Below are 25824 nucleotides of genomic sequence, written 5' to 3'. Positions count from 1 at the left end.
TCGTACACAGTAGACTGCCAAATTGAATAAATTCAGACTCAAAACGCACGCTAAGCACGCTCCGCGTAGGCTCGGATTCATGGACTGGTAACAAACCATTTTAAGCGTCCTCTCGCCTCACTTCATATTGAACATACCATGCTTCTGGCAGCGTTTGCGATTTTCAAAGGTCTTACGGATAGCGGGAAGTGATAAAATCACATGCAGTTATCGCGACGACTGGCTTTTTCGATTGTCATCGAGACATACAGCGCGCGATGCTTAGTCCATTGCCAATCGCGTCGGCTAAGCGCCGCGACGACTTCCTGGTGATAGTATGCCATATACACAGAATGCGTACGTAAGTCAGAATTCACTTACCGTGGAGGATTCGTACAGCCTATACAGCCACTTTACATTAACCCCATAGAACTCATAACTACATTGCGAACTTATCAACACTGCCTTGGCGCTCTTTTGCCACACTTGGCCCTTGCGCCAATAAACACTACATATCATCATCATCATCGTTGTTATATCCAACGAATGACGAATAACTGTCGTGTTTTCGCGGCGACGCGAGATGGCTGGCACATGATCTCCTTTGGATGGCCTTCGTTGCTGCTCGCTGGATGGATCACTTTGCTTCAGTGCTATGTTCCGCGATGTTGAGCGCCCGCGCGGGGGAGCAACTTCGTGGGAAAAAATAGAGCGCTCGCCGCGCGTTCCTTTGAACTGTGGCTGCCTGTTCTTTTAAAAGCAAAACGGTGTGTTCTTTGCTCAGCGTGCGTCAATGATACAACGCCATGTTCGGGGCCATCGTTCTACAGTTGAAGCAGAAGATTACGCTACGTTTTGTTCTCTATTGATGCAAGAGTAGAACGGGCATTCTACTCTCTCTCTGAAGAGGAAAGTGAAAAGCACATTTCACTCTCTTGGTGATGGAGTGAACAATGCATTTCACTCCACTCGACATTTTGAGTGAGTAAAACAATGCTTTGAAGAGTAAATCGGCCGCTTCACTCCTGCGATACCCTCTCTAGTTTTTAGAGTGTAGCTAACGGAAAAGGACAAATCGTTGCTAGGATGCAGCTCCTTGCATGCGGGGTGAATATGCGCAATCTCGCGGGGCATGCTGTGGGCGATGGTTGCAATACCTCGCGATGTGTCCCTGAGCCCCGCAGCTGTAGCAAACAGGCGGCCTGCGATTTTCATTGCAGTTCGGCACATATCTCCAGAGCCTGTTGTGGACGGCAGACGCGCGTCGCGGCTGTCTGTCGTGTCGACGTTCAAAACTCGTAGGCTGTGGCTGGACTGTGGTAATCTGGGCATGGGCGTTGTCGCAAACGGGATAGTTGCTGTAGGCAGGTCGTGGCCGGGGCTGCCGGTGCCTCGCAGTACCGCTCTTCAACGGAGCATTGGTGACACACGTGGTTGGCACCTGGGCCTTGAAAATGAGCCAGCTCATCTCTGATGACTCGTCGTACTAAAGCCGCAAGGTCGTCTGAGGCTAATACGTCCACACTTGCTACGTTGGTCACGTTGTCGATCCGACCAAACTAGGAAAGAATGCGGCGTATTTTAAGAGCCTCGAACGCAGGAGAGTGACGCCTTAAGTCTGAAGGAGCAGTGAGGTCGTCCTTAGAGATAAAAAAATTATATATATCTTCGGCCATTCCCTGGAGTAGGTGTCCAGCCTTGTGCTCGTCCGACATACTTGCGTTCACAATTCCGCAAACTTCAGGACTTCCTCAAGGTAGGCAGTGTACGTCTCTCCTGGTGACTGCGCTCGTCGTGATTGTGTCTGCTCAACCCTTCTGTTTTTTGAAAGTGAATCACCAAAACATTTCGTATTTTATTCGACGAAGCTGTCCCAAGTTGTGAGCGAGCCCTCGTTATTGTTGAGCCATACCAGGCAGTTCCGGCAAGGAAAACGACAACGTTAGAAAGCTGTGCATACGGGATCCATTCGTTGTGGCAGCTCACCCTCTGGTAGTGTCTCAACCAGTCTTCGACGTCCTCATTCGCTTTGTCTGAGTATGTGCGTGCTCCTCGATGCGATGTCCAGTAGCGAGCTCGACTTGGGCGAATGCTTTGTTCCATGGTTTCCTCGCGAACGTCACATCGGTCCGAATCACGGTGACCTGGTCCACCGTTTGCTGCGTCGAAGGGGTAGTATAGCTCGGTCGTCCAGTGTGATCTACTCAGCACGTCCATCAAAATTGTTACGGATGGGATGTGTTTATTTACAAGATGCTAGATGGTTAGCGTAGAACAAGAGACAGGACGGTCAAGCAAGGCCAACAGGCAGCGGCCAGGCGCTCGCGCACACCTTTACTTTCTCTTCCTTCGGCTGCGTCGCGCAATGTGACAATATTTCGTAGGCTGCGCATATTAACGTCAGTTGTGCCAAACCTTCCAGGGCACTAGGGTGTTTGCGTCGGAATTTGCAATATTCCTCTACCTATGCGAGAAGACGGGCCTAGCAATTGTTCGGCCGCTGCTGGAGTGTGCAGCGTCCACATTGTTCCCATATTGATACTACTTAATCAACTTGCTAGCATCCGTACAAGATAGAGTAGCTCACTTTATTGCACGTAACTACAGTCCCGTCCCGAGTGTATCACAGTTTAAACTTGATATTTGTCTCAGTTCGTTAGCTATATAGAATCTAACTATAGAATACATAGAATCTAATCTAGAGCTGTTGGGCTAGTTGGTGTGGCATGATTTTGCAAAGGGGAGCGCCAGAAGTGCTTTCCGCAATACTTCGGCTCTCCACTTTGTAAATCGTTAGATATTCATCGTTTGATTGCTCTTTCATACCTACTTAATAAATACCGTAACGGCACCAGGCCATCTCGCTTACTTCTCGAAGCGCCCTAAGGAATTTTATGCCGCTTACATAATAACCACTACAACATCAAGCGCATACGCGGAAAAAACATAAGCCTTCATTTCACGGGCCCTTCCATGGGCCATCCTTCGAATGATATTCCTGGCATTGTCGCATCAATCTGCAACTACCAACCATTCCATGATCAGCTACGCGAATTCTTTCAAGTGACATCGTGAGGTTAATTATTCTCGTCTTCTTTATCACATAATGTGTTCTGCTGTTGTGCTATTTTTGCATTTTCGTTCGTTTAGAATAATTGACATTTATATTATTAACAGCTTCTTTTTAAATATTTTGTTCTGTATTTGATATTTCCCGCATTTATGACTTTTCAATGACAATACTGTGTACCTTACTCTTATGTCTGTTTCTGCTTTTGAATGCGAAAGCATTATATGCCCCATTAAGCGGAAGATCCGGCGTGTGACGTTAACATCCGACGGTACGAAAACCCGCCTGACCCAGTGATGACTTCACGTTTCAATGTCAATGAAAACCGACTGCGCTCACACCTGACAAATTGACTTTGCGAAATTCGAATATTGAGTTGACCCACGTTCAAAACGAACCTGACCTGCTCTTAAAATTTACTTGGTCCACCCCCGAAATTTAGGTGGCCCACCGCCAAAATTGGCATTGCCCAATTCGAAAAATGAGTTGACCTACGTGGGAGACCAACCTGGCCCACTCCCAAATTGGTGAACGCGAAGATTTATTTTTGCTTCTATTACAGAAACGGGAGCAGGAGCAAAAAGGCTACAAAGCCTTCAAATGGCTCCCGCTGCTGTAGGCATTCAGCACTGTGGTATATAATAGGAAATACATTGGTGACATCAAATCAAATCAATGTTATATATCCAGTACGGAGGTAAAGATATCATCCAAATATAGCTGAATGGATTAGTACTGCGAAACACAAAACAAATACATATATTATTAAATAATATTGCACATTGACTATGAATGTGTAGATACAATATCCCGAGTCAGGGCAATGAGTAACACGGTAAACATAAATGCATTGTATTATGGAATTTACAAAAACCATAACAATCTGTTACAACGTAAAATGCTAAAATATACTTATAATCTATATTGCATTTCATGTGCTATAATACCATATAATACATTAAGTAAAAAAGAAATAGGCGTACTCAGCAAGGGCCTAAACTTTTGTCCCATGAACAACACGATGAAATAATTCGAGCTTCACAAGGACGTCTCAGAATTCTCCCGACGAATCCGTGTCAGACACTTTTTCGCAGACACACCAGACACCGGGACAACACCACTTAGAGCCCAATCAACTTTGACTCCCGAACCAGAACAAGCCATAGAACTTGACATATACCTTAAAACTGTCACTAAAGAAATTATAACCCAATCCAAGACATCTAAGTGACCTAAAAACATTACTGCGTGGGAGAGTCATATCATTTCACATCTTAGTTGCCGGAATTAGATTGTTATTAAGGGAGCAGATAAGGTTCGAAATATAGTTATTTGGCCAATATAAAAATTTAAGCACGAGGCTTACAGACAACTAAACAACCCAGAACATTACCACAAGCTAGATAACGATCCGACTTTATCCTACACAGTGACAATTACCAACAGGCTGAAATCACTTTTGGCTGATGAATTGATAACATCGTCAGAAACCAAATTTCTTAAACCAAGCAACAAAACTGTCGGGCGTTTTTACCTCCTTCCAAAAATTCATAAAATTCCATCCACTGATCTATACACTACTATTATCCCAGGTCGCCGGATAGTATCAAACAACAACACCCCGACAGAGAGCATCTCCACATTCCTTAACTTCCACCTTGGTGACTTGCCAACAGCGCTTCCATCATTTGTACAATATACGCCCCATCTGCTGAGAATTATAGAGGACTATAATACTAAGACACACTACCCCGCAACACAATTCTCGCAACACTAGACGTCACGGCGCTGTATTCCAATCCCTGATGGTTTGTCTTCGATAAAACAAACGCTGTCTAAACACAATGCACAACACTCTACTGAAGTCTACTTGTCTCTCCTTGAATTAGTTCTAACAAATAACTATTCGAATTTGAGGAGAGGTATTACCTACAGATACATGGTACAAGCATGGGTACACCTATGCACCAACCTACGCCAACATATTTATGGGGATTCTGGAAACAGATTTCCTATCGGGCTTCACTGACAAGCCCCATACATACCTAGGATACATAGACGACATACTCATAATATGGGGACATAGTCAAGACAGTCTAGATAAATATGTAGCATTTCTAATCTCTTTTCACCCAACAATAAAATTGACATCAGAATCCTCAACTGAGCGCATAAACTTACTGGACACAACAATATAAATTGACAATGGGGAGCTAAAGACAACGCTGTATAAGAAACCTTTTGACAAACAACAGTACCTAAAATATACCAGCCACCATCCCAGACATTGCAAACAAGGCATCCTTAGAGGCCAAGCCACACGACTACGTCGCATTTGCGTTGAAAACCAAGACTTAAAGAAAAGCTATAAAACCACCTTAAAGAAACCCTATAAAACAGCAACCACCCAAGCAGGGACCTTCCAACAGCCTACACCGCTGTAACCAAACTTGATCGAGCCGAGGTCCACAAGCCCAGCCTGAGGATCACAAGAACAAGAACACCTCTTCTTACTACTAAATTCTCAAACGCACTCCCAAACGAGAATCATCAGTAAATACTACCCATCAGTAAATACTACCTAATTCTCACCTGCAACTATATAGTGAGATTGTTCCCGACCCTCCCAGAGTAGCCTGCAGACGGAGCACTAATTTTAAAGATGTTCTTGTGCACGCCAAACTAAAAAGAAAGAGGAAGTTGGGAACCAGTCCCTATGGCCGCCCCAGGTGCTCTACATGCAAACACATTCCATGTACTACTACAGTAAAAAGTACAGCGTCGAATTACGCACACAGGTAATTTCAGCTTTCATCTGCGCATCAAGCAACGTAGTCTACTGTCTAGAATGCACCGCTTGTAGCAATCAATACATAGCTGAGACTGGACAACAAATTCATACAAGACTCAACGGTCACCGCGCGTACACAAAACACAATTTACCTAAAGCAGTAGCCAGCCACTTTATTGAACATGGTCATATATTTGACAAAGCAAGGCTCTATATACTACAAATATCCGTTCCCCTCGCGAATGGAAATATACGGAATCATACCTCATACACAAGTTTAATTGCCTACACCCAACGGGAATTAATTTAGCACGTGGCAGGTGGTAACTTATATATGAAATTCTCATATCATCTACCAAGGCACAAAACACATTATGCGACCAGCTAACCTTAATTCTTAACCTCACCTACTCTTCCGTTTCGAGAAAATTTTTGTTTCCCTGCCTACTAACCAATTTAATATACTCTTTCAGGTTTTTACGTTTATATCAACTATACGACGCCTTTCTCCCACGTACACTTGCCCCCGCCCGCTTCTGCGCGCGTCACCCTCCTATTTGTTATTCCAGTTTCCGTTCCCCCCTCTCTTTTCCTCTCTTTTTATATATTTTTTGAAACATCCTCACCAACACATTCCGAAGTCAATATGCCTTTTTCGGCGCCTCAACCCAGGCTATCGCCATTTCTGGATGCCGCCGTAACGACACGTACGTTGAGCGACTGGGGCAATGCCGCTTGAAAGACCATGTCGCTGCCTTTCAGTCACCCCATACATTGCACCGCAGACTCCTCGTTGCCATCTTAATTACTTCAATATTAATCGACGTATTGCTGCTATGCTACTCAAGTCACTCTTTCAACTCATGTTTTTTTTGCCTTTTGTGTTGCTCGAGCACTGATCGCCTGACCGGCTCTTATAATGCCGCAAAAACATGCCGCCAACGACACCCCTGAATCCTCTATAACCTCTCGCCTCCCCAACGCCTTCCCATGCCCCCGTCTTTCTTAAATTTTTTTCTTTCTTCTTTTTCTCTCTTTCTTTTTCGTCTTGGTTTCGCCCTGGTTTTTTTGTCTGCTTTTCTTTATTTTGTTTTCTCCCCGCGTTCCCACTCTTCCGCTCTTGTCCCGTCGTCTTGGGAACGAAGCTCACAGACGTCGGATAACAGCGCTCATTACCTCTGAAGTCTCTCCCTTTAAAACCAGCCGCCAGCGACAACACACGCACGTGACGTGACTGCACTAACCCTTTAACACTAACATGCCGAGGATGACGAGGCCGCCTTTGACGAAGATAGGTCCTCCTATCGAAACGTTGGCCAGCCTCTCTTAGGCACCTTATCCCTGTTTACAAACTTTATACCACAGTGTGCTATAATGTAGATTGTCTAATTCACTTCGCTCACGCTCAAAATTTGGGTGGCTCATCCTAAAGATTGAGTTGGCCAAATTCGAGCACAGGGCCAAGTGATCACGTCTTGCGACAGTGACGGGACTGTAAGAACGTTAGGTTGCAAGATCACATGTTCAAGGGATGACATGATTTGACGATGTCACGCGATATGGGCGTCGATATTGTTGACACCCCCAGTATGCTTTCGCATTCAGTTCACGTAATGAGACCTAATAGCCTCTGTAAGCTTTAAAAATTATGGGGTTTTACGTGCCAAAACCACTTTCTGATTATGAGGCACACCGTAGTGGAGTGTTCCGGAAATTTCGACCACCTGGGGTTCTTTAACGTGCACCTAAACCTAAGTACACGGGTGTTATCGCATTTCGCCGTCACCGAAATGCGGCCGCCGTGGCCGGGATTCGATCCCGCGACCTCGTGCTCAGCAGCTTAACACCATAGCCACTGAGCAACCACGGCGGGTCTGTAATCTTTAGCCTATCCCTGTGCAATACTTTCAGTTTCCTGTTTCACCCTATAGATCTCGCATTTCCTTATAGTACCCTTGTTCGTCCCCCTGACTGAATGTCCGTGGGTCCTGTAAAGTGTTCTAAATGTAAGAACTCGTGAAGCAAAGCTTTCACTTATGACGGTACTTGTTCTAAAAACATAGTGAAAAGGGCACGTTTTCAGAAAGCGAAAATATCAAGTTTACAATTCAAACTCAGCAATAAAAGGTATGCTGCAAGTCTGTAAACTGCATCTAATGTTGCTGGCAAAGCGTACAAGCTTAATGTATGCTGCATGGCTCTGAAACACACCAATAATAAGTGAGTTTTGCTTTTGCAAAACCGTCCAACGCATTGTAAAAATTCACGTTAGATATAAATTGATAAATCAGATTTGTGGCGCATTAGATGCTCTAACATATGCAATTTACAGAACTGCAGTTCCTGTGTTTGGTGCAAAATTCGCGATTGGTAAACTACGTGCGTTAATTTTGTTTGACATTGACAAATTTTAGGCAATTCCTGTAAAATGTTCAGGGCCGAACAAAATTTATCTTCCGATAGTCGCTACAATTTAACGTTTTTCTTAAATTCAACAAATTTTATTCATATTGGTCCAGAGGTTGCTCGTAACAGCATTTCTACGTTTTACATGTGCTTGAATAGGCGGCATTGCAGTTGACCCCGAGCTAAAGCTTCCTCTTGATGTTTTGGTAGGACGGAGATTCGGTGGAACACTATTCCTTAGCCTGAAAAATTTCGAAGCATAAATCCTTTGGCCACAGGTGCTCATGCGTTTGATGATAAGAAATTGTGCAGTACGAACCGACTAACCCAGCAAGACGTATTACTGACTTAAGTCCCAAAGTCAGACACGCGTCAACGTCAGATTCCGCAACAAATGTAGAACTTGTGAAGCAGTTACGGCACAATAATCGCCGTGTTACTTCGCGCACGATGTGCTAAGTTCTGAAATTGAATATCGATGTGTGCGACCAGTTCTCACAGAAGGATTTAGGGAAACAGAAACTCGGTGCAATAGTTGTCCCTCAGACACTGACACACGAACAGATGCAAAACATACAGTTGCTGCTGAGCTTTTGGTAAGGGTCACAAAGTGTGATGCTCTGTGGAGTGGCTCGGTGTCGGCGCGGCAACTCTTCTTCTCTTTCTGTCAATTCATCTTTTAATAAACGCACCCCATCGGAACAATTTATATACAATCACGTAGTCTTCTATTTCACATTCTGCACACGTAGAATCTTTTCCTCTTGTGTGCGTCCTGTAGTTCCTCGTGTTTCCTCTCGTACGTGTATAGTCCCAGTGTACTGAGTATGGATCTATGGGTGCTGAAGAACGACACGTACTTTAGTGTCTTCTGATTGTGCGTAGCACGTGCGTATACTTGGTGAGTGACCCCTCTTTGTCTTGGCGTAGGTACCAGTCGTCCGTGGAGGGTGTTAGACTGACGCGTAGACAATTTTGCGCCGATGTGATTAATGTTTGCGCAGACAATAAGTCGCTATCCCGCCACGTCTGCCGGCCCCTGTCAAGTGCGCACACAATGGGCTTAGGCAGCGCCTTCTGCCGATGCATTGTGAAAGCGTCCAATACCGGGCCACGGTCGGCCTGGTACTGCAATATCTCCGGGATCGGTCCATATTTTTCGGTCACGGATGAAAGGACCGTATTCTCGGTCTTACTCCACTTATAATGCTACACTTAAAAATAACATGATATATAAAAGATGTAGCCTTGCAGGAGTGCGATACCTTAAGAGTCATTATCAAAACGCCTGAGCTTAACCAGCCACCATAGATATTTCATGAATTGGTAATCTTTGCTGAAGTCGCAGTACACGCTGTTAACTTTCACCTTGAGAGGTATTTGCGCGGAGACCTGCGTCGTGAAACATTCGAGACATAAGATGGAATAGCTCAGCATGGGCAAACTATTACGGTGGCACAGAGGGCGACACTAAGCGTTCCTTTCTTTCGTAGGTGCGCGCCCTGTGCGACATGTCGATGGCTGAGCAGCAGGTGCGCGAGTACCTGAACCACTGCCCGCCGCCCTCGACGACGTCCGCTGCCGCCGCCGCCGCCGCCGAAGCCGGCCAACAGGGCCCGCTTGGACCGCCACCCCAAGGGTCAGCCGGCGTGCCGCCACCCCCGCCAGGCTGCACGGGACGCATCCTGTCCAGGAACGCCAACGGAACCAGTAAGTGCCTCGTCCGCTCGATATTTTAATTCGTACCTTTGTAAATAGTACACTACAACAGCTTTCTGCGAACCTAGCAAAAGTGGCAGACTATTTCTTGAAAGTAAACCTTAATAGATTATAGATAGACGATCCTTTCTTGGTGCATGGTTCACACGATGTTGTAAGTTGCTTGACAAACCTTTGAGCCTTAGTGCTAAGCTCTTTTCAGTCGACATAAAGGACCGTGTATTCTCTGCCGCGCAATCGGATTTTGTCTTGCGTAGAAGAGGCAATAGACGAACATGACGTTGTTGACATTGAAAATGACGCAGGTATCAGTGCCAGTCGCTTTTTAGAATTGCTTAACGTATACTTGGCGTCTACTTATGCTACCTGACAGAAAGGAACTTACCTGGAGAAGGCGGGTATCTGTATTGCTTCTTCGATAGCGCCTGTACTCAGCGACTTATGTTTAGCTAAATGTGATAGGACTCGTAACATACAGTTCCATGGTTTAAACGTTGTTCGTATTTTTAGATACATCCACAATTCTTTAGTTCTTCTTGACGTTCAAAATAGTGGTGAATTCACTGTAGCAGTGAAACGTGTGCCTGGTGTTTATGTCCCCTGACTTTGACGCATCAGGTTTCTGAAGAAAATAACATTTGGTTTTAGACCTGCGCTTTTAGTGTTTGATACAACACGTGTGCTGGATGTTTGAGCTAAAGGTGAACAAGCCTTTACTTCCACTTGGATCTGCACACTCTAAACTCGTGAAGCATTGTTTCCTGTTGCCTTACAAAGGCCTTGAAGAAGTCCTGTGTGCACAAGGCGGAAGAAAACCTTTGGTGGCAGGTATTCTGCCTTAGCGCAGCTGGATATGCATTATGTTTGTAGGTTAGTGTCGCGGAAGAGATACTTATGATTAAGTTAAAAGAGCTGGTCGCACTAGAACACAGTTCAAAGAATGACAAAATCGTGACATCGTAAAGAACGCAGTTTTTAATATTTTCATGGAATCTCGCACAACCTTAAGAAGGTTCGGCGGAGTGCAAATGCTAAAGTTTTTTTTTTCCGCGCCTAGAAACCTGGTGTCACCGAGTAAGCAAACTTGCGCTGTCTTCCGAGAGAAGGCCCAGTGTAAAACTGATCACAGACAGCGCTTCACAGAATGTGGCCCTGTGTGTCGTGTATGAGATAACTATCTCATGTGGTAAAGTCCACATCTGTTAAACTGGCCAATGCATTAACGGTCGGCTTAGGGAACACCACAAGAATGTTAACAACACAATCCAAAGTCACCTAGGTGCGCAATATCGCGACTTTGGGTGTAAACGTGTCTTCGATAAATGCAAGATAGTTTCTAGGAGCAGATAAAGCCTTACTAGGTATATCATCGAGTCTGCCGTAATTTCACGTGCGGGAAAAAAATTGCGTCAATTGTCCATCGATAGCCTTGTGCCAGAAAGAGCTGACCTCCCTAGACTGAAGTTCCAGGGCGCGACAGCCTTATGAGCAGGTTTCGTGCGCATTCTTCTTCTTTTTTTCTTTTTCCGATGGTCCGCTATAAAACTAGCTGCGCACAGGCAAAGCAAACATTTTTGATGAAGGTCAGCGCTGCTTCTGCGTACTTTGTGAGCCTCCTTTGTCTCCGTCGGTTCCCGCGAGCAGCATTCTACTATGTTCAACCAAAAAGACCAACTGGTTGCTCTGCTCAAGTGCGAACCAGTTTAGATTTCCCTTCTCAGCACATGCGTCTATCGTGAGGGAGAAGGTGGTCACGTGGGTGCAGGGAATCGTGAGGTTTTGCGACCACGCCTGCAACCAAGGGCTCCTTCCAAAGGGAGTTAAGCCAGCCGTGACGTAACCCAGGGTGGAGGCCTCAGGTAGATACCGCTTTCGTCACCGCCACAGAACTATTAATAGTGACGCGTTGTTACGTTGTTACTCTGCGCCCCAGTGAGACGGGCTGACCGCTGAATAGCGAAACTCTGTGCACATAACATGCGATGCAATTAAACGGGGCCCACCTTGCCGTGCCTATGTATTTATCTGTATCGAAATTGGGCATTAAAGATGATGATTGCATATTTGCATGATACTTTTCATATATTTTAATGTTTTCTCCGTTATGTTGTATGACCTTACAGTTTTCCGGAACCTCTCTTTGCTTTATCGATTTCCAGATTTTCGATTCGCTTTTTCTATCCTCGCATGTCGGACGACGTTGTCTTCCTTGGTGTTTGACCCGCCTTTATTGATTCTTGAAGAAGTAGCCCGTTTAGCGTATACCGGAGATAATGATGTAACGTGGTTAAATTCTTACGATATTGACGCTAATTACACCCGTACCGGTTATTTAACTACTGTGCGACTAATTCCGGTGTTTTGCCTCGTTGAGACGCTAAGACATGTTGAGATGTTTTGCGATTCGCTAAGACGCTTTGGAGGCGCCAAAGGCCCGCCGTATTGTGGCCAAAAGGCCAGATAGAAACCCAGATACCACGTAGGCCAAACACCTGTGACGCCGTTAAAGAAGACCGTTACGCTGTCGTCACTTGCTGAAATAAAGTCCGTTTCACCCGAATGGTGAAGCATCGATTGCGATAGTAAATTAGTGGACAGGTATACGAAGTAAGGATAGTTTTATCGACCGTATGAGATTGTAAACATAGGCATAGTAAGTAAATTAACAAGCATGGTGTCACGCGCGCACAAGCAAACATGAACACAACTCACTCGATGACCGCGGTAACTCGCTGTCAAAACGCTAGAGTGACGAAGCGTGGCAGCAGCAGCGAGCGAATTGAACTTCGTGCTGCGTCTCGCATGAACGCAAACTAAGCCGCGAAAACAGCGCGCGGCGAACTCTGTCCGCGTCGGAGACGGCTTTCAAGATACAGCGGCCCGGCCGGGCGCATGCGGCCACCACGCCCGCCAAAGTAGAATGCCCCTCCTCCTCTCCCTGCCCTCCCCTCGGAGCCTCGCGCGCAACGGAAGACGGCGCGCTTCCTCTCCGTTTCCCTCCCTTGCGTGCGCGAGATTGAGGCGCGATCGCTGGCTCACCTTCGCAAGCGTTTGCTCGCACATACAGCATACGGCAAGCTGCAACATTTTATTGCCCTTGGACTTTGTACGGAACTCCACGGAGACGGCGACGCCAACGGCAGAATTGCGCCTAGGGTGCACACGTAATTGCTATCGCAATAATATCTCACATCAAATAGCAGCCACGCACAGAATTCCAAGCAGCCACACGACACATAAAAGACGTTGTTTAAGTGATGAAAGTCAAGATCAAATATGCTACTGAACGTGAAAAATATCCGCAGTTATTTCGTGTTTCGAAATGACTGAGAGGAGATTCTATCTTCTCTGCGCGTAGTGTGTCAATTTGTTCTTCCCTTTAAGAGACGTCATGTGACCAGGTCACGTTTAAGGAAACACTATCCAGAGGGTGTACGGCGTTAGGTTGGCAGATGCTGTTTGGCTGCAAAGTGTCTTCGTTGGCAATTGTACCGTGGAGCCTCCCATGCGTTATTTAAAGCCGTATGGCATGGTATTGCTGTGACTAACAAAAAAAAAACATTCCCCGTGCCTTTCATTTTTCGCACTTATTAGTCTCTTAAGGGTTTACTGTCACATTGTTGCTCTGTTAGCCAATTTGGTAAAGAACGAACAATGACATCTTGCAAATCTCGGCCGCAAGGAGTGTTTACAAGAACACAACAGATTGCCTAAGCGTGACGCCTAAGTGCTGATATTAAGGGTTTCCAGAATAATGCCGAAATTTTTATGTTAAGTCACGCGACTGCCTACGTACAGGACATAGATGGTTATACCGAAACTATGGGAAGTTAATGCTAGGTTTCTGCGAGCAATTTAACTTCGTCAGAGTGAATAAACGCGATGACGAGATCATGTTGGAAGTCGAAAATAACCAATCGACCCATTGGTTACTGTCCGAGGACCGAAGGAATTTGCGATAAGTTTAGAGAAATGGTCATTGACAAGGAAGGGTATAACAGCTTAGGGAGTTACCATAAACGCATCATTATGAAAATAGGATATGAAGTTAGAAAGAGAGCAAGGGGCGAATAATTACCACTCCTAATTGGAGCGCTGGCCTGATAACAAATATATCGACAAGAGTAAAAAATTACTTGGCAAGGGAAAACGTAAGGAGTGGAAATATAGCGAGCTTCTAAGCGAGATAAATAATGAAAGAGAAGCAAGACGTTTTTTTTTAGAAATGAAAAACGAAACTGAAAAGGTGGTGGAACAGGGACGTACAGGAAGTGATCGATGAAACACGGAAAGCATCACGAGAGCATAGGCAGACAAAAAAAGAAAACTGCAGTTGCCACCGGATGAAACAGATAGAAAAGAAGAAATGCGTCGGGAGAAAACAATATATGGTTGAAATACTGGCTCAAGCGAAGATTAAAGGTAAAAGTGAACGTTGGTTTTAAGAAGTACGGGAAAAAAGGAACACCGCACCTACAATATTTTGGAACCACTTTAACTTATAGGCAGCCAAGCTTCGAACAATACAGCATTTCCTATTCGAAGATGGAAACAAACTGCGAGTGGACGCAGCATTAAACTACATTCGAAAAATAAGAGCCGAATCATTTCAAGGCAAAGACAAGGTTGATTTCGGGAGAAGAAAAGAGAGAGAGCGCAAACGAGAACCAGACGCAAGCAGAAGCTGGTGCTGAGAAATTTCAACTGGAAAGAAGTCGAAGACGAGATGCATTAGCGCAAGCTCTTGGGCCAGTTGGTGCATGATGAACTTGAAAAAAAGGGGGTACCAGCGAAACACAGAGGACGCACACACAAGGAAAAGGCACGGACACACGTGGGACTTCGCAAGCCGAAGCCCAGGCCTAAACCGCCACTCCGACAACACATCGAGATACAGATGTAGCTCTACGAGCCGTCGACAGTCCAGGAGCCGCAGCCGATCCAGAAGCCGCAGCCGATCCAGAGGCCGCAGCCTATCCAGAGGCCGCAGCCGATCCAGGGGCGGTAATCGATCCAGGGGCCGCAGCCATTCCAGGAGCTGCGGCCACTTCGGGGACCATAGGCAGTCCGGGAGCCAAAGCCAATCCGGCAGCTGTGGCCAGTCCGGGCAACGCAACCGGCCCGGAGGTCGCAGCGATCACAGCCATTCCCGAGGCCAACAAGAAGAGCAACCCGCAAACCAGCGAGACAGTCAGCAAACCAGGTGACTCAGTCACCCGGCACCTCCCCTTTCTCCCCCGTGACCTATGCAGCTAATGTTCAAGCACGAGCTCAACAAGTAACCAAGGATTATAAGAACACTCTACGTCAAACTCGCAGACCTAATCCAACGTCAACACTAGCTTCACAATCACTAGAGCCTATCGAACACATGGACATGCAAGCAGAGGCACACGCACCTCAAGCCACACCATTAGGTGATACGATAGTACACCTTAGTACAACCCTTAGTACAAACCCTTAGTACAAGAAGTAGAACCAGCATCATTGCAACCGTCGATGAAAAAGGCAAGATACCACACCACAGCCTTACAAAACCTTCAAGCAGAATTGCAGCGACTAAAGGTCGAAATGAAAGAAATGCAAACCAGTCTAGAGGCCAAGATAGCTGAACAGGTTGCTGCACAAGGAACCTGGTGAAGCGGCGCTAAAGACATATACTCAACATATGCGCTCCCTGTTCAACGAGCTACTCGGAAACCAGGCAGAGGCCATGGTCTCTACACAAGTGGAAGCTGCGATGGCCGCATTACTGCGCAAGAAGAGTGCGATCGACCCAAAACACGTCGATCTACTAGCGTAACACAACCCACTCCTTACCCTACAGCGGGCGCTCCTCAAAATCATCAGTAGAACAATGGTGACTAATCTCGTGTGTGGCAGTGGAACTGTGTAGCAGTGGAACATCGCCGTTCAAGATCATCGACCAGACATTCTCCTACTCCAGGAAACTAACCAAATACTTCATCTTGCAGGCTATACGGCGTATAGCCATAATTCAACAATGGCTGTTCTTGTTCGTAAAGGTATAACGGCAAATGTTGTCCAAAGCAGCGAGCAGAGCCTCACTGTACGCATCCTTCCAACTAAAATTGTCAAGAGCAAGGTAAATCCACACTTATTCATCACGAATGTTTACAGACCACCAAAATAGAAATTAGACCTTTTCAAGTAGGTTGCGAATCTGCGGCCAACGAAGTATCTTGACCATCTAATAGCAGGCGACTTCAATGCGCCACACACTTCATGGGGACACACAAAAAATTCCTCTAAAAGTTGTGAAATACTACACTATATACAACAGACCCAGCTAACTCTCCTTAACGAGACCGGCTCCCCGAGGCGGCATGGAAACTCCGTCGAGATACCACGCCCGATTAGGCCTTCATTAAAGGACGACTGTCAGCGCATTGGGTTAACACGCACGATACCTTAACGAGTCACCACACTGTCATACAGATATTTCTGCAGATCAAAGGATTCACAAAGCTCCAGCGCAAGCATCGCCTCCTGGATTGAAATGAGTTCCGCATGACACATGCAGGAGACTGATTGGGTAGAGATCCACACACAGACGAAGGAGATAATAGAGAAATGGGAGCAACCAAGCATGGACAAGCATGGGACAAGCAAGTTCTCCATCTCTGGGAGGCAGGACGTGCCCTCATCAAGAGATGGAAATGAAATAAGCTTAATCGAAAACTTCGCTCACGCATCAACACGCTCAACGAGCAGATCGTCCACTACACTGAACACTGAACATCTCACTCATGAGCAGTGGTACGATACGTGCAACAAGCTCAACGACACATTGAATATGAGCGCCACGTGGAATCGCGTCCGATCACAGATTGACCTAACCCAGACAAAGGCGGAAATGGCCCATAAGCTCTGGAAGCTGCTAGAAACATTTGAGCATGCCGCCTTCAACGAGCTTAGAACAACACACATTGCGAATTTAGCACAACTACAGTATGCAGACTACAAAAGCGCAGAGCCAGAAAATGAGGGTCTCGTCGGCCAAATCACATCAGCGGAATTAAAGCGTGCCTTAGCAGAAGCAAAGCAGGATAAAGCGTCAGGACCAGACCGAATCGCCACGACACAGCTCCGCAACATCACAGAAGCCGATCACGCATTCTTACTTCAGCAAATTAACAATGTGTGACGCATGAGGAGCGTGCCGGAAGAATGGAAGACAACCAGCATCATTTTCATTTCGAAGCCTAGCAAGCCCCATGCCAAAGCGAATCTGCGTCCAATATCGCTAACACCATGCGTCGGTCAGCTGATGTAGCGCATCGTGCTTAACAGACTTCTTAGTCACCTTGAGAAATCCCAACACGTACCTAATAATTCGATTGGATAAAGACGTCACTTATCTACTCAAGACGTTTTGCGGCAGCTACATGAAGAAATCACGAAGGAAACAAGCAGCGCTCAGCTTAAAGCGATTCTTGTCATCGACCTCAAGAAAACTTTTCACGATGTTAACCACGATGTTTTGCTGCAAGAGCTCAAAGCTACTGGCTGCGGAACGAAGCTTTATAATTATATCAGGGTCTTTTTACGGAGTCGCACGTACACGCTACGAATAGCCGACATCACCTCACAACAGTATCGCCATCCGCAGAGAGGTATCCCGCAGGGTTCAGTGATCTCGCCCACATTCTTTAATATTGCCATGTGCGTAGTCCATAGAGCGCTACGAAACATCCCCGACATCAAATATGCGATCTGCGCAGATGATATCACCATCTGGATCAACACGGGTTCGCCAGAACACATCCAAGAAACTCTTCATCATGCTATGAATAGGCTGCATGAAACTATTGGCCTTAGATGTGTGCCGGAAAAATCTGAGTTGCTACTGGTCCATCACAAAAGTTGGCGACCGCCCACCATACAAATTGTAAGCGAAGGCGTATCGATTTCCCAACCAAAACGATTTAAGATACTCGGTCTCCATATCCAGAAGTATGGAAACCCCGCTGCGACGCTGCAGCACCTGCTCAGGCACGGAGAACAATTGCTGCACATGATGCGTAGGGTCTCCAACCGAACCAACGGAGTGAAAGAGGTGGATATGCTTCAACTAAGAAACGCGCTAATTGTGTCGCGCCTGCGCTATCACCTGCCCTCTAACAATCTCCGTCAGCAAGATATCAATCACCATGATGCGCTCATCTCGAAGGCGACAAACCTGGCCATTGGCATTCCGTTTAGTGCCAGCACTAAGCTCCTCCTTGACAGCGGTTGCCATAACCCGGTGGCGGAAATAGTCAGTATTCATCGTCGTCGCCAAGAACTGCGTTTGCAGCACACGTGTCAAGGCACGCACACGCTCCATAGCATCGGTCATCATCCAGAAGATGCGCCCATTGTGGACACGCGCCAACTACCCCTTAAACAACGCGAACTTCTAACCATAGTCCACTGCCACACCACATGAATCCAGAACGAGGAAAGGAGAGGCGACGCCAGCGAATTGCCAGCTTCAAGAGGTACATGGCAAGAAACCCCTGACCACATATACGTCTACGCAGATGCTAGCATTGGTGCATGGGGCTCCGCTACAGCTGTCGTGAATAACGACCTCCAAACTGTACATGCGGAGGTATGTACCACAGATCCGACCTTAGCGGAAGTGACACCCATCGCAATCGCGATCAAACACATGCTCCCTAGTAACATATGCTCCCTACCCAAGAATCATATTTACCGACTCCATGGCGGCTTGCAGGAAATTGTTGCACAACGATCTCCCGGCCCACATTTCGGCACTTATTCAAGAGCACCTTCAGGGTCCTTTAGAAATCATCTGCATACCTGATTATTACGGGCTGCCGGGAAATGAAAGAGATAATCAGCTCGCCTGCGATACCTTGAACCAGGCAACCTGCATTCCGCGACCAACCCAGACGAAAGCGTGGGCTCCCCTGCTTCTACGGCCTTATCAGGAGCAAAGGCGCAAGTTCCCCAAGCTCAGCAAAGTGCTCAAGCGTGAACAGAGTGTGATTGGTTAGACCGAAATTCAAACGCGCTTTACACCAGCGCGAACGCATCTGCTCTGCGGCCTTTTACCTGAAGATCCCACGCTCGGACACATCATATATTCTCTGGTCCTGTGGACGAGCCTACTTCCTCTGCCTGCCCCTACAAATCTTTCCCTCAAACCCCATGCCGGGTGGCTGACAGAAGCAACCGGTGCCGGCGACCAACGGTACCTTGCGGTGTTTATTAGTGTTGCATGCACTAAAGAGTGCTGCAAGCAAGGCTCTGGACCGAGGGCCTTTCCACCACACCACCAAACATGAAAATAAAGCTTTTTTTCACTCTCTTACGTGCATGCTCGCGCTAGTAAGCGCGCCTGGCGCCCAGCGAAGTATAGATGGAACGCGCGGAGTGATAGAATTTGGAGATCGCTCTACTTACGGAGCTTCCACAGCGTTGCACCTGATCTATGAACCGGAGTGCAGGAACTGCAAAACGGAGCCAGGTGGCTGGCGTCTCGACAGAGAACTTGCTGCCCATTGGTGACATTCCATGCAGCGCATTTGGCTTTTAACGCGGTAGCCCTTGGAAGCTTCGCATCGTCGCTATTTGTTTGGAACTGCATTTCGCGCGTCTCTTCGGAATCTGGTCGCCATTTGCTGGGTCCTTCTCGTACGAGAAACAAATATAGCGGCTTACCAGGCGGATGCAATAAAGGCGTCGCGATCCGTTCCCGCCGCCGTGCTTGTGTTTTCTCGCTTCTTCGTCTCCCGCCTCCATGTTTCTCTGTTCGGCATCGCCCTCTCGCACGCGCTCGGTTTATCGACGCCCGCCGTGTTTCAACGACAGGGCTATCCGGGCGTTAGCCTCACGTCGCGTTGCCAGAATAACAATGATGCCGCATAATTCGCGGCTCGAGATTAGGCGCACCCCTTGCCAGCAGGAACCCCGTTCGCGGGTTCTTGATCCGCGTCTTCTCCAGGCATTAGGCAGCATTGCGAGCGAGCTCGACTGCCGCCGATGAATGCGCGGTTTGCTGCGTATTGCAAGTGCAACTCAAAATTTTGTGTCGCTTCTTACGTTACATATTAAGCAACGAGGGAGGAGAGAATCTCCTGTATAGAGGTGACCATAAGATGATTCGACGTGTCCTATTAAAGGCTCCAGTCAAGGGGAAGCTTTAGCGCGCGCTCAACTCCAGTGCCACCTATTCAAGTACACGTAGAACGCAGAAATGTTTTGTTGAGACTAGACCGATTTCTTGCCGTTTGTTGTATCTTAGAGAAAAGGTTGAATTCTATTGATTGTTAGAAGCGCAATATAGGCTTGGGCCCGGAGTCTTCGTAATAACTTAACCAATATTGATAATTGAGAAGAAAAAAACAGATGCACCAAATTTTAGCAATCCGTGACTCTTGTCCAAAAAGAAATATCGCAGTTGCGTCTACTGCATCTGTTAGAGCAACCACAGCGGACAAATTTGGTATATTAATTTTGTACTGCTTGAATTCCTTACAATGTTTAAGAGGGTTTTGCAAAAGCCCTATTGAAATATCAGTGGTGTATTTGAGAGCCATGTATAATATATCAATTTGGCGGTTTGGGTGTACTGTTATATTCACTTTAGACAATTGTGACATAACGTTTTATTGCTGCGTGACAGAGTTGTCAACTTGATAATGTCGTTTCCTGAAAAGTCTGCGATTCCCAACACTTCTTTAAAAATATCTACAGAATAATTGAAAAACTGAGTACAAGCACTCACTAGGTCTGAACAACCTTTTTAAAGATTGTTTGGGACGGCGAAGGTGATTTCTGTGTTTCAGAGAGGCAATTCAAATAACAAAGGTAATTTCGGGCCAATATCTATGGATAAAGTAAATAAAAAATTCTAGATGGGGGGGGGGGTGGTCGGACTTTCACAGCACATAAATGTGTAACAAAATAACAACTAGTTTGTTCTTTTTATTTGGGCCTGGTCTTTTCACGGATTAAGCAAGTGCTTGTTCCACTGGTAAACTTCAATCCTGCATTGGCAATGGTAATATTGCTGGTTCATATTTAGTAACTTTTCCAAACTCTTTATTTTATTCAACACAACATACTATTTCGCAAGTTTCATGGATATGATAAAACATATCCAAGTCTCACGCTACTAAAAAAAAAAACTTTTAGCAGTTACCAAGTTATACCCGTTACTAACTTCACCTCCCATCCTGCAGTTGTTAACAAAGGGTGCCACAAAGTTCATTCCTACGTGCATTATTACAGCGAGAGCTCTTATGAACCCATTCCAGTAGCCGTTTCGGTTGGCGATGGGCTCCACCGGTGGTGTCCGTAGCAGCTATCGCCGGGAGTGAGGGGGAATAAGAACGCACTCCCCGCTGAGATCGAACCGGCGCCCACTGAGTCGCAGCCAGCAACTCTCCCACTGAGCCACGCCAGCGCTTGCTAGCAGGCAGCGGAAAAATGCCTCATCAACGCGTCCTAGCACGCTAGAAGACAAGCAATGTGACATGCGCGCCACGTAGCGTCGATACGTGTACATTTTGTATTGCAGTTGCATGTTATTACGCCAGGTGGCACGCCGTGTAGCAGTTGCATAGGTAGCGGTACAAGGCAACTAAAGAATGTTTGAAGGAGAAAAAGAAGTTAAAGGAGATGTATACAAGAATGCTAGAAAAAATATATTAATTGTGTACCCGAATCAATCAAGCACACTAGGTGACTATGTCACCGCTGCGTTTGACAGGGAGTGCACATAAATCATCATCATTAATATCGCAGCATGCCAGTTGTCTTGCGATATGAGGTGCGCGCCACATAGCGTCGATACGTGTACATGTTGTATTGCAGTTGCATATTTTTACACCAGGTGTGCACGCCGTGTAGCAGCTACATAGGTAGCGGCACAAGGTGGATAGGGAAGTGTTGGGGAAGGAAAAGGAGATTATGAAGATGTATAAATATTGATGTAATTAAAAACATGTATGACATATCGGGATATTTCAAGCAGTAGGTTATTGTCACCGTCCCGTTTCAAAGGCAATGCCATAAAAAATCATCATCATATTCATTAAAATCGTATAGTGCTATTTGCCATGTGATGCGACAAGCGCGCCACGTAGCGTCGATAGGTACCGGCTTTGCGGCACTGGTAGTTCCGTTATATTCCATCAGCTCTCCCGACATGTAGAAGTTGCAATTTATTGTCCGCTACTAGCCACTTGATAGTATCTGTGGCAACGCAGCGACAAATCTAGGCCTCATGTTTAGCACAGAAAAATCGGGAATTATGATCTTATCATGATGAAGAAAATGACCCTAGTAGTCGTTTGGTGTGTTGCGACACCACGGACCCGAGCACACGAGGGTTGGACCCTCCCGTGTGTAGCCGTGTGCGGCTTAGCCGTGTCTGGGGAAAAAGGGGATCCTGGGGGTTGAGCCGATGCCGGGTGTTCGGACCTTTAAGGCCCCCCGGCGGACACACCTCTTCGGCCTCTGCTTCAAATAGACGGCACCCCTGGACTGACCCACCCCGGGGGAAATCGGTAGTCGCCTCTTCCGGTCTCTCTCTTGTGAAACCTTCGTCTTTATCTCTCACTTTATATCTTTCCTGTCTTCTCTCTTCCATTCACTTCCTTTCTCCACGGCGGCAAGGGTTAACCTTGTGTGGATATCCTACCTTGGGTATACCATACTGGGTTATAGTGATCGCTTACGGCTGGCGTAGTGCAGAATTGTACACAAGCTCTGCCGCGTCCCCTCGTTGGGCTCCGTGGTGGGCGGTCGGTGCTGTTGCCAAACACACATACTTCTTTCCTATGAAAGCTGAAATCTTCGTTGTCCATGGGCGTCTGAAAAGATGCCGCACCGAAGTACCATTTCAATTCTCCTTTCGAAGCAATGCTCCATCTTTCCCCAAATACTATGCAGTCCACAGTGAAAGCAACACGCCTGTTAGAAAACTCTCGCCATTCCTGGTAGCCAAACGCCTCAAAGATAAAATCGGACAGACATACAAAGCCTCCAAAATGTCTAGCGGGGACTTCCTCCTAGAACTGAATAACAAAGATCAAGCAGATAAGCTGTCTGAACTTACCAGTATTGGCGAGGCGGCAGTGACTGTTTCAGCCCACAGAACACTTAACACAAGCAGGGGAGTAATATCTGAAGAGGACTTTATTGGTTTAAGCGACGAGGAACTGCTGGAAGGTTTCCAGGAACAAAATGTCACCAAAGTACAAAGAATAGTAATCCGCCGAAACGACCAAGAAATCCCCACCAAACATGTTATACTCACCTTCAAAACAAGCGTAATGCCTAATTCACTCAATGCAGGTTATGTCCAAGTCAATGTGAGACCATATATTCCGAATCCCAGACGATGTTTCAAGTGCCAAAGATTTGGACAAGCTTCACTTGCATGCCGAGGACAAACAACTTGTGCTAAATGCAGCTCTAACGACCACCAATCAGAGAATTGCACCTCTTCGCCACATTGTGTTAACTGCAAGGGAGATCACCCAGCTTATTCGCGGTCCTGCCCTTGCTGGAAAAAAGAAAAAGAAGTCATTGCACTAAGAGTTAAATAAAAAATCTCGTTCTTCGAAGCCAGAAAATGACTGTCGTACCTTCCCCGAAGAAGTTATGCCGAAGTGACGCAGGCGGGGGTAGCGTCACAGAGGCCTCCGGAGTCCTCCGAGCCCACGCGCAGTGGTGCCGCAGTGACTCCTCCCGCCCCCGTGGTGGAAGCGATCAGTACTGCTCCGCCCTCTTCAACGGCCCGGCAGACAGCAGTCCCGCAGGGCCCTAAGATCAAGCGCACTCCAAGGCCCGAGACACGTGTCTCGGCGCCAAACTCTCGGTCCTCCAGCGCCTCAGAGAGAGCAATGGAGGTCGAAACAAAAACCCCGGTGTCCTCGACACCAAAGGACAAGCGCTCTCTCGAGCGTGGTAAGAGGGACAAACTCCCAATATCAACTCTAAATAAGAAGGCGTTAGCCTAAGGGTTATCGCTCTGTTGCATCTGCCTTCTTCAGATTCATGTCACCTAACATCTTTCTTATCTCCCATTAACTCGTTGATATCATTTTTTACCTTTCAATTTTATAATGGCTTTTATCATCGGTTGGAATTGTAGAGGTCTCTTACAAAACTTAGGTGACATAAAAGACTTGTTTATAAACTTCTCTCCTGTAGCCCTGTGCTTACAGGAAACCAACCTAGGCGATAAACACAAAAGCATTTTAAAAGGCTTCACCGTTGTACGGCGCGACCGTGCTCAGGCGAACCGGCTGTCAGGTGGTGTAGCCATTGTTCTTCCAGGTGGTATAGCAGCCAGAGAAGTTCCCATTAACACTCACATAGAAGCCGTTGCTGTCACCATTTTAGCTCACAAAACCATCACCATTTGTTCGGTATACATTCCGCCGCATTCACATTTTACCGTAAGAGACCTAGAGTTAATTTTAAACCAGCTACCTGAACCATTTTTAATAGGCGGTGATTTTAATTCGCATAACATGTTATGGCGTAGTAAAACTACTGACCACAGGGGGGAAACGCTTGAAGATTTTATCCTAACAAATGACATATCCCTTTTAAACACCGGTGCGGCAACTTACTACTCCCCAAGCACAGGAGCTAGGAGTTGCTTAGATCTGGGACTGTGCTCTCCATCTCTTTTTTGCAATTTTCAGTGGAATGTTATTGAGAACCCCTATGGTAGTGACCATATGCCTGGTATCATTAAAAGAACATCTACTTTTCGTACCATCCCACTGAGGCCACCCCGTTGGAAACTCCATCTAGCAGAGTGGCCTCTCTTTACTGAAAAGGCCACTCTGCATAACATTTCAGATGAGCTAACCACATGAAATGAACGATCAGATCACCGCCTGTATACTTGCTGCAGCAGCAGAAACAATCCCACAATTGTCAGGCTTCCTAAGAAAAAACCTAAAACTCTGGTGGACGAAAGAATGTACGCAAACAAAAAAAACTACAAGACAAAGCGTGGGGTATCTTTCGGCGATACCCAACACAAGATAATCTACTCTATTTCAAAAAGTCAAAAGCGAAAGCCAAGTACACACGCAGACAAGCAGAAAGACAGTCATGTAAAAATTATGTATCGTCTATAAATAGTTCAATAACATCCAAAAGAATGTGGGATCAGCTTCGCAAGTTTTAGAGGCGATTATGCTTCTTACACTATCCCCATACTGTCACCTCCAGGCACACAAACAAATATAGAAGAACAGGCAGACATATTAGGGCAACATTTCCATGATATATCAAGCTCGAAAAACTACTCTGCTGAAACATAAGCAATTAGCAGAAAAACTAAAGCTTCCGACCACAGGTAGTTCAGAAAGACATTATAATGGCGCTTTAACAGTTCCAGAAATCAACAGAGTCCTTACTAATGGCAAAAAACAGCACCCGGTCCGGACCGGGTACACAATGCCATGTAAGCTCACCTATCCTCTAAAGCAGTTGAGACCTTGCTTCATTTCTTCAACATAATCTGGGAAACGGGGAAAATGCCCAAAGAATGGAAGAAAGCTATCATAATCCCGTTCTTGAAAGCTCGAAAGCCTCCCAAAACAGCAACCAGTTATAGACCCATAGCGCTCACAAGTTGTCTTGCAAAGTCCTATGAGGCCATCATCAACATAAGATTGAGATACGTCCTTGACACAGAGAACATGCTAGATACCCATCAGTGTGGATACAAGAAAGGTTGCTCCACAACAGATCACCTAGTCCGGCTAGAAGACGAGATACGTTCGGCCTTTCTACACAAACAATATTGTCTCACTGTTTTCTTTGACTTGGAAAAGGCGTACGACACAACATG

At 46.4% G+C, this 25824-nt stretch overlaps 1 protein-coding gene across 9 annotated transcripts in view; it reads left to right on the top strand.

The window, feature by feature from the left end:
- nab (NGFI-A-binding protein homolog) overlaps positions 1 to 25824 on the top strand; it is a 1159032-nt gene that overhangs the window by 645850 nt on the left and 487358 nt on the right. For all 9 annotated transcript variants that reach the window (XM_070536817.1, XM_070536819.1, XM_070536822.1 and 6 more), the window contains one exon: positions 9740 to 9956. In XM_070536817.1, the coding sequence (XP_070392918.1) occupies positions 9740 to 9956 (217 nt within the window). The remainder of the gene's footprint in view (positions 1 to 9739; positions 9957 to 25824) is intronic.

The sequence above is a fragment of the Dermacentor albipictus genome, chromosome 4, assembly GCF_038994185.2.
Source record: "Dermacentor albipictus isolate Rhodes 1998 colony chromosome 4, USDA_Dalb.pri_finalv2, whole genome shotgun sequence".
NCBI lineage: Eukaryota > Metazoa > Arthropoda > Arachnida > Ixodida > Ixodidae > Dermacentor > Dermacentor albipictus.
The sequence above is the reverse complement of the archived record's forward strand: the minus strand, read 5'-3'. Positions and strand labels throughout refer to the sequence as shown.